This window comes from Pan troglodytes, chromosome 4 (genome assembly GCF_028858775.2).
Source record: "Pan troglodytes isolate AG18354 chromosome 4, NHGRI_mPanTro3-v2.0_pri, whole genome shotgun sequence".
Taxonomy (NCBI): Eukaryota; Metazoa; Chordata; class Mammalia; order Primates; family Hominidae; genus Pan; species Pan troglodytes.
In genome coordinates, this window is record NC_072402.2 from 130,294,856 (window position 1) to 130,305,011 (window position 10,156).

At 41.1% G+C, this 10,156-nt stretch overlaps 1 protein-coding gene across 1 annotated transcript; it reads right to left on the bottom strand.

Annotated features, from left to right (window-relative positions):
* Positions 1-3,819: 3,819 nt before the first annotated feature.
* IL5 (interleukin 5) lies at positions 3,820-6,983 on the bottom strand. Its single transcript, XM_001163452.6, has 4 exons — positions 5,712-6,983; positions 5,469-5,501; positions 4,390-4,518; positions 3,820-4,284 (listed from the first exon to the last, which is right to left on the bottom strand). Exons 1-4 carry the CDS (start codon positions 5,853-5,855, stop codon positions 4,186-4,188), a joined length of 405 nt encoding a protein of 134 aa, XP_001163452.1. The 5' UTR covers positions 5,856-6,983; the 3' UTR covers positions 3,820-4,185.
* Between the last annotated feature and the right edge of the window lie 3,173 nt (positions 6,984-10,156).

Sequence of the window (10,156 nt, forward strand, 5' to 3'; positions counted from 1 at the left end):
ATGAGACCATGAAAGCAGTAGGTCAGCTGGCCACAGGCAGGTACATTGAGATTAAAAAAACTGCTGGACATGGTGGCACTTGCCTATAGTTCCAATTACTCAGGAGGGTGAGATGGGAGGATCACTTGAACCCAAGAGTTTGCGTCCAGCCTGGACAACATAGCAAGACTCTATCTCTTAAAAAAATAAAAACAGTCCAGGCACGGTGGCTCATGCCTGTAATCCCAGCACTTTGGGAGGCTGAGATGGGCAGATCATGAGGTCAGGAGCTCGAGACCATCCTGGCTAACATGGTGAAACCCCATCTCTACTAAAAATACAAAAAAATTAGCCAGGTGTGGTGGTGGGCACCTGTAGTCCCAGCTGCTAGGGAGGCTGAAGCAGGAGAATGGCATGAACCTGGGAGGCGGAGCTTGCAGTGAGCTGAGACCATGCCACTGCACTCCAGCATGGGTGACAGAGTGACACTCTGTCTCAAAAAATAAATAAATAAATGAATGAATAAATAAATAAAAAGACCGGGCACGGTGGCTCACACCTATAATCTCAGCACTTTGGAAGGCTGAGGCAGGTGGATTGCTTGAGGTGAAGAGCTCAAGACCAGCCTGACCAACATGGTAAAACACTGTCTCTACTAAAAATATAAAAATTAGCTGGGTGTGGTGGCATGCACCTGTAGTCCCAGTTACTCAGGAGGCTGAGGCAGGAGAATCACTGGAACCCAGGAGGTGGAGGTTATAGTGAGCCGAGATCATGCCACTGCACTCCAGGCTGGGTGACAAAGTGAGACTCCATCTCAAAAAAAATAATAAATGAATAAATAAATAAATAAATAAATAAAAATAAAAAGAGGGCAGTGTGGTGGCTCATACTTGTAATCCCAGCACTTTGAGAGGCCAGAGTGAGAGGATCACTTGAGGCCAGAAGTTTAAGACCAACCCAGGTCACATAGTGAAACCCCATCCCTACAAAATAATTTTAAAAGATATTAACTAGGCATGGTAGTAAGTGCCTGTAGCCCCAGCTACTGGGGAGGCTGAAACAGGGGAATCACTTGAGCCCAGGAGTTCAGGGCTGCAGTGAGCAATGATCACGCCACTACATTCCAGCCTGGGTGACAGAGCAAGACCCTGTCTCTAAAAAAAAAAAAAAGAGGCTATGGTGAATGAAAACATCTAAAGGGCAATTACAAGCTTGTTGGGTGGGAAAGAAAAAAGATACTGAGACAGAGGGTATAGTGTGGACCAAGGCACAGAGGTATGAAAATTCATGGATATTCTGTGAAGAATAAAAGCTAGCATTCTTTACAGATCATCTCTTTGTTTTTTGTTTTTTTTTTTTAAACAGCCTCATACTGTTGCCCAAAGTGGCACAATCAGAGCTCATTGCAGCCTCACCTCCTGGGCTCAGGCGATCCTCCCACCTCAGCCACCTGAGTAGTTGGAACTACAGATGTGCACCACCACGCCTGGCTACTTTTCTTTCTTTTTGTAGAGACATCTTGCTATGTTGCCCAGGCTAGTCTTGAACTCCTGGACTCAAGTGATCCTCCTGCTTCAGCTTCCCAAAGTGCTGGGATTACAGGCATAAGCCACCATGCCTGGCCTGAACATCTCCACAATTAATGTTTTCCACATACAGTTCTTCTTCATAGAATGTGTCTCTCAATACAATGCTTTCCCACTAATATTTATATTGGAAAAATATTTATGTCCCCTAAACATAAGAAATTCTTTAACCAAGTGATGAGGGGAGTCAATGGACAAAGTCTTTAGGTTTATTCCACATATGATTAGTAGCAAATCAGTGTTCACAGAAGACAATCGGAAAGGCTCTGAATGTTAACTAAGGGGACGTGCAGCATGTTATACAGACAAAGCAACCATTATATTAACTGCTGAGTGATCAGGAAGTACTGTTTTAAATATCTTATATCCTTATTTTACTACAATTAAATAAATAAATACAAAATATTTTGTTTAAATTTTTACACCCTAATGTGTTTTTTCCTTATATACAGGAATTTTACTACGTTTTATGTTTTAAGAAGTTGGTTGAAGATTTTGGGTTGAGACATAATGCATTAAAATTTTTCCCACTTAAAATAATGGGAATGAGGCACCTGGTTAATGTTTTCTTGCCAAGGTTGTTACATGGATGATGCCTGTATTTCTGTATGTCAGGGGTCAGAGGGGGCAGAGGTCGACCTCGAATGACCTCTGAAGGAGCCTGGACTTCAGATGGTAGTGAGTCAGAGGTTTCTATGCACAGCAGTGACACGTGGACATCTGTGTGTGTGTTGTCAACAGGCTTGACACGACGAGTTCGAATCAAGTTTTATTTCAGTTAGTTGCAAACAGCCCTGATTGTTTTTAGCTTCTCTGGGACCTGGCAGATTGGTGAGGGCTCATTATTGGGGATTTAGATGTGATATTCCAGTCTTAAGTCCTTATTAACTATATTAGACCCTGATAAGAAAGAGGGGAAAGGAGCTTTTTTGAGAGGATATAAGCGTACAAGGGAAAGGATTTTGTCTGTTTTATTCACTGTTGAATCCTAGCCCCTAGAATAGTCCTGGAGTATACTGGAACTCAGTATCTGCCTAATTGAATCAAGTTGAGATTCAGTCTTTTTGCAAGTTGAGTTTCCTGTTTCCTGTCTCCTGTCTTTGTCTAGAGTGGTCAGCACCGTGCTGTCCTCATCCATCTTGCTGCCTCACTAGCTCTGCTCCTGATCCTGGGGCTTGGTGCATGCACAAGTTGGGGACCTGGTCCACGGTCCTGACCACCATGCCTGGGTGTGTGCTGGAAGGAAAACACGTCTTCTTCCTCGGAAGGAGTTCCATTCTCCTGCCTGGGAATCTGTGTCCGACTGCTCTGACCCTTCTCCCATGCCCAGAAAGAGCAGGAGCAATTGCTTCACACAGCAGTGGAGCCCAACACTGCAGCAATCCATGCAGATAAAGCCCAGGCTAGGAGTACTGGCCTCTAAGGACCTCCAGCACAGGCCCACAGCTGCATCCCACACCCAGCAGAGGGCCTGTGATCAATACAGATTTGTTGAATGAAAGAAAGAGAGAATGGATAATATAGCTGAATATTGTTACTGGGTCTTTCCTTTGGGTCTATATCAGTTTTAAAATATTTTAAAGAGCATATTTTCTGGATCCTTGAGAAGTTTTCTCAAACAGAAGAATCTCTAGTGATGCTACTGATAGCCATAAGCAGGCAGAATGGAGTGTTGTGTGGCCTGGTGCTGCCCTGCCCCCGGGAATACGGAACTCAGTCTTTCTAATGGGACTGCCCTACCAGTGTCTCTCTGTTCCTTTTGTTATGGTGCAGGGTCAGGTGGGGTAAGAACCCCTGCAGACCTTGGCAGAGAGGGTTTCTGGCTTCCTCTTTGTACTGGCAATGAGATTGATCTGCCAAATTCTTCTCACAGGCTGGGCAGGAACCTAGTTACAGGTTCCCACACTGCCCTTCTTCCAGGGGAAGCCTTACAACTCATTTTAATTCTACAATCAGTCTTGGAAAGCACATTCTTTCATTTATTCCCTACCATTTACCCTGCACCATCCCAGGTTCTGGATATACTGTAGAGAGAAAACCAGGTTCACCTCCTGCCTGTGTCCCTGCTCCCCACATCCCCACTAAGTCCTGCTAGATCACTTCCACCTCTGGTGTGCCTTGCAACCTTGAGACTTCTCCAGAGAAATGGGGATGCTCAGCCACATGTGCTCAGACCCTTCCTCCAAACTGGGCATGTACTCAATGGACTGTGCTAACTTCAATTGCTAAGACAGAGGCCAGCAGCAAATTGAACAGTTGTCTATTTTTGTTTTATTAGAACACAACATAACATGAAATAAATATTAATTTACCAAATTCTTAACCATTTCATAAATACTATTAAGTTAACAGACATTTTACAGAATGTTAAGTTAAATAAGAAAAAAGTATATCAATTTTGCCTGGAGGAAAATACTTCAATGATTCTGATATCTGAAATATATTTTAAGAATTTTATGCTTTCTGGCAAAGTGTCAGTATGCCTGAAATATTTACTTTCCCTCTGAAGTTAAATTATACTGAAAATTAAGGCCTGACTCTTTCTTGGCCCTCATTCTCATTGCAGTAAAATGTCCTTCTCCTCCGAAATCTTTGGCTGCAACAAACCAGTTTAGTCTCAACTTTCTATTATCCACTCGGTGTTCATTACACCAAGAAACTCTTGCAGGTAGTCTAGGAATTGGTTTACTCTCCGTCTTTCTTCTCCACACTTTTTCTGTGAAAAAAGAAAAATGACAATAGGTATTACAGGAAACTGTCAATTCCATAGAAATAGGCACAGCCAGACAAATATAGCCTCCATTGAATGCGTGTAACTTACTTTTTGGCCGTCAATGTATTTCTTTATTAAGGACAAGTTTTTGAATAGTCTTTCCACAGTACCCCCTTGCACAGTTTGACTCTCCAGTGTGCCTATTCCCTGAAAGATTTCTTCAGTGCACAGTTGGTGCTAAATGAGGAAAATTTTTAAAATGCAAATAATCAAGACAAGGTATAAAAATTTGGTCCATTGTCCATTCTGCAATGTATATATACTTCAAAACATCATATTGTACACAATAAATATATATACTTTTTAATTCATCAATTAAAAAATAATTATTAAAACAATTTTGGTCCACAAAGTTAGGCTTTGTTTTGCGGTATTTACATGAGTTCCCTTCTCCAAAGAGTTTTTTGTTTGTTTTCTAGGCAACAAACCACCACATATTAAGATAAAAATTTCAAAAAGTAGATGAAGCTTATATGATTACTGAGGAGTTTTATAAAGGATATAACTTAATTATGTAACTGGAAAAAAATGTTTTGGAAGTGTAATGCATTATACATTAAACTCACATCAATGTGTTTCTACAGTTCTAGCTGGTAGTTTTATTCTATTTAGACTAATAAAACTATATATTTTACATTTTAATATGACCAGGACATATTCACATGCATACAACACCATCATATAGTCATAATTATTTAAGTATGCAGAAATTATTAATATAGGGCATTTGTTATATATTTTAATGTCTACTGATCATGGTTCTAAAAATATAATTCTGAGTTGCTAATACTTTCAGAAACACGTTAGAGTGAGAAAGAGTCAGAACTGCACGGAGACTAGCACGCACCTCTCACTCAGTGTGGAATCCTTCTGGAAAGAATCCCTGACACGATGCTCCTTGGGAGGCAAACTAACAACATCACCAAAGAGCCTAATCCACTTGTTTAAAGGATTCTACTTGATAAAAAGTCATTCCTCATATTTATAAGTACAGACATTCACAGCCACCCATATGAAAACAAAATATAGAAAATTAAATAGTTCCAATGATAACTAATGATTTACAGCTTAAAATAGGAAATTTACTTATTCATGCCATCATTTTACTGAATCATAATTTAACTTACATTTTTATGTACAGGAACAGGAATCCTCAGAGTCTGGAGAGGAAAGGAAATACAATCATTTTTACAGCACACCAGCATTCATAACTTTTAACAGAATGTTTGCTGGTGATGTAGTTATCACCCATGTACTAACGTGCTCAGAATCTTATTATTTATAACAGATCTCTCTATATATAGTAAAGGAACCATCACAAATGATTACCTATGCACTTTACAGACTGTAGGAATCATAAAGAAAATTACCTCATTGGCTATTAGCAGAGTTCGATGAGTAGAAAGCAGTGCCAAGGTCTCTTTCACCAATGCACTTGTGGGAATTTCTGTGGGGATGGCATACACGTAGGCAGCTCCAAGAGCTAGCAAACTCAAATGCAGAAGCATCCTCATGGCTCTGAAACGTTCTGCGTTTGCCTTTGGCAAAGAAAGTGCATAGTACAAGACTGCGTCCCCAGTCAATTTATTGTCTGTCTTTGAGGAAATGAATAATTTCTAACAATCAGATAGAGAATGCCTAATAATGGCATATCGTGAAACTAAATGTTTCCAATGCCTTATATCTTAAAAAATAAATTTACTTTTATCTTTTAATAATAAAAATCCCTGTTTCCCCCCTTTAAAAACATTTTCTATTACGAAGAATCTTGGGGTTGATACATCATTGCCCCACATTTGCATTTCTTAAAATCAGAAAATTAACTTCCTCTTAAAAGATGTGTGCAAAACGAAGTATAAGGTAGACCACTAAACAGAATTTTATGCTAAAATACATAAATATTGGGAATGTTTTTTTCAGATCGGCTATGTTCTACCATGACTGTGGCTAGATTAATCTGTCTTAAAAGAAATTGAAAATACTGGTGGGAAGACAGTGATTGAAATGGAAACTGCCAAGCCTTGGCAGGGTCGAGTTCTGTTCACTGGGGTCTTGATTAGGATCCTTTCTGTTGCCAGTGACTAAAAACCTAACCTAAAGTTGTTGAAGATAAAGAGGGAAGGTATTGGCTCATAGAACCAAACAGTCCAGGAATGGAGGCTCTTTTACATTTTGATGGCTTCAGTGACTCTTCCTTGACTCCATCCTTGGGCACCTTTCCCATTGAGGTCTCAAGATGATGTCCAGACTCCTGGATCTATATGTATTCTGTTCATGAGCAGCAGGAAAAAGCAAGCTGTGCTTTTCTGATTGTTTAATCAAAAGCTTTCAAATTCAGTCTCTTTCTGACAAGGGTCGCATGTTCATCCTTGAACTGTGACCAGGGTGTAGTATATACTGATTGGCTCTCCCTGGAGCTAGAGGTGACCCTAATCCCACCTCAACTGCATAGCTGAGAAATGTGGGGTCCCAGTAGTAAAGGGGACACAGATTCTAGGAAGGCAACCAATAAATACCTGTCACAGATACATAATACATGGATGTGTCCTCTCCTTTATGTCCCATAAGGGTGGAGGTGTCCTTTCACACCTTGGGCGGGCCATGAAATTAGGGGAATCAGCCTTTGTTCCTTAGGCTCAGACCTGTAATCCCAGAAAGGTACAAATGAGGCCCCCTCCTAGATCACACACTTCCTTTTTCCCTGGCCTGAACACATATGATGGAGGTGTATGTGGCTCATTGTTTTTAATAGAGTGCTTCAGTGAGCATCCCAGAGTGGCTCTATGTTGCAGCCTAGAAGCCTGACTTCAGGCCTGTCTTGAGCATCAAGAACAGATGGTACCAAACACAAATTGTTGCCCAGAACAGTTTTCCAAAGCTAGGTGCAGTTGTGTATGAGAAGTAGAGGCAGCTGGGAGGTAGACACACCTTTCATACATACGCAATCCCAGCTCTGCACTGGAAAGATAAAGACAGTCTTGGATTTCAGTGGCGGCCTTCTTGTACCACGTTTGGTTTTGTTTGTGCTGAAGTTTTGGACTCTTGGTTAGATGTGTCTGATTTGCGCACTTGAGAAATGTTTTCCTTGAGAAATGTTTCCTTGAGACTGCAGAAGTTTGGCTCACTTCAGAAAATCTATCGGGAGTGAGGTAGGAATCACAATAGGCTTGGTCAAAGTGCTCTTAAAATGGTATTTTCAGAAAAGAAGCTGAGTTCTGGCAGGAGCTTTCTCTTCCCAGAGAATATGAGAGCATTCTCTCTGATTCCCCCTGACACCTTTGTGATACACTGAGGAAGTTAGGGCTTAGGTGAAAGTTTCAGGGGAATTGCCAAATAACTTGTTATTTTAGTACCTTAAATACACAAAGTTCTGAGTGCTTAAATTCTATCATAGGAGGCCGGGCAAGGTGGCTCATGCTTGTAATCCCAGCACTTTGGGAGGCTGAAGCAGAAGGATTGCTTGAGCCCAGGAGTTTGAGACCAGCCCAGGCAACATAGTGAGACTCCATCTCTAGAAAAAATTAAAAATTGGGCTAAACACAGTGGCTCACGCCTGTAATCCCAGCACTTTGGTAAGCCCAGGCAGTGGATCCCTTGAGCCCAGGAGTTCAAGACCAGTGAGTGAAATGGGCAGGGTGTAATACATCAAAGCTGGTGGGGGTCACATGAAACTATAGCATGCATGATCTGTCTAAAGGTGGCAGGTGCTGCTCAGCTCCAGGTGATGGTTGCCAGGTGACACACCTGGGCTCACATTACCCGATCATTCTGTTTTTCAAAGAAGCCTTTATAAAAATTAGCCAGGCGTGGTGGTGTGTGCCTGTAATCCCAGTTACTCGGGAGGCTGAGGCAGGAGAATTGCTTGAACTCAGGAGGCGGAGGTTGCAGTGAGCTGAGGTTGCACCACTGCACTCCAGCCTGCGCAAGAGAGTGAGACTCTGTCTCAAAACAAACAAACAAACAAAAAAACAAAAAGCACAATAACAACAACAACAAAAAAGGAAGGCTGAAATCCTGCTTATTATATATAATCTCTGGATTTTTCAAATGTTGGCAACTGTATAATGTACCATTTTGCAGCCTCTGTTTTACAGCAAAACTGTGGGTTCTTATTGGAAGGCTAGTTATAAAAAATACTTCTTATTCAAAATTGTATTTCTTTTAGAAATGTTTAATTGTGGCAAAATACACATAAAATTTACTATCTTAACCATTTTTTTAAGTGTACAGCTCAGTAGCCTTAAGTACATTCATAATGTTGTGTGACAAATCTCCAGGACTCTTTTCATCTTGCAAAACTGAAACTCTGTACCCATTAAACAACAGCTCCCAACCCCCGCCCCCGTTCTCCCAGCACCTTGCAACCACGCTTCTACTTTCTGTCTTTATGAATTTGATGACTTTAGGTACCTGATATACAGTACTTGGCTTTTTGTGACTGGCTTATATCATTTAGCATAATGTCTATTCTCAAGATTCATCCATTTTGTAGCATGTGTCAATTTTCTTCCTTTTTAAGGCTGAATAATATTTCATTGGATGTCTATACCATGTTTTGTTTATCCATGGTCTGTCGATGGACACTAATGTTGCTTCCATCCTTTGGCTATTGTGAATAATGCTGCTATGAACATGGGTGTACAAAATTAAATTTCTTATAAAGTTTTCATGTCATTAACTTTTCCTCTGTAAGTGTGATCTCCCCAACCTGACTGTAAACTGTCTCGGAGTTGGACCTGTAAAATAATGTATTTGAAAGAGTTTTATTGGCCAGGCGTGGTGGCTCACACCTGTAATCTCAGCACTTTGGGAGGCTGAGGCGGGCAGATCACGAGGTCAGGAGATCGAGACCATCCTGGCTAACACAGTGAAACCCCATCTCCACTAAAAATACAAAAAAATTAGCTGGGCGTGGTGGCCGGCGCCTGTAGTCCCAGCTACTCAGGAGGCTGAGGCAGGAGAATGGCGTGAACCTGGGAGGTGGATGTTGCAGTGAGCTGAGATCACGCCACTGCACACCAGCCTGGGCAACAGAGCGAGACTCCATCTCAAAAAAAAGAAAGAGCTTTATTAATGCAAAACTCCAAATAAAAGTTAATGATTTTAATCTCCTGTGCCCAAGAATTCAAAATAATGTATGTAGCTACTACACCCTCAAGGAGATGGAACACAACCCCCTTTCATTAAGAGTGGGATACACAGAGTGACTTTTTAAAAAAGAGAACTGTATGGAAAGGGGAGAATAAGAGGAATAACTTCACAGTGGAGAAACCTGATCAAACACTACTTCAGCTAGGTGATCCCAGTCAATGGTGGCAGTGAAACATCATGTTAACAGCATGTACCTTTGATTTGATGTGATAAGAAAGGAACTTTATCCCTGTCATCTTCCTCCCCAAAACCAGTAACCTCTGCCTAACCATGACACAAACACTACACATACCCAAATGGAAAGACAAAATGCCTGACCAGTACTCCTTAAAACTGTTAAGGTCATCAAAAACAAGCACAGTCTGAGAAACTGACACAGCCAGAGAGGCCTCTAAGAGACATGATGACTACATACAATGTGGTATCATGGATGACACTCAGGAACAGAATAAGGACAACGGGCACAACTAAGGGAATTGGAAAAAGCCTGGAGTTTAGTAATGTACCAATATTAGTTCCTTAGTTGTGACAATTGTACCATAGTAATGTTAACAACAGGGGAAACTGGGTGTGGGGCACACTGGGAACGCTCTCTAACAGTCTTGAAACTTCTCTATAAATCTAAAACTACTTAAAATAAAAAGTGTATTAAAAATAATACTGC

Coding starts and splice junctions, on each gene's coding strand:
- IL5 (XM_001163452.6), bottom strand. CDS start 5,855: ATGAGGATGCTTCTGCATTTGAGTTTGCTAGCTCTTGGAGCTGCCTAC. Junction 5,502..5,711: donor CTCTGCTAATAGCCAATGAG/GTAATTTTCTTT, acceptor TTTCCTCTCCAG/ACTCTGAGGATTCCTGTTCC. Junction 4,519..5,468: donor CTGTTCCTGTACATAAAAAT/GTAAGTTAAATT, acceptor TTCCTCATTTAG/CACCAACTGTGCACTGAAGA.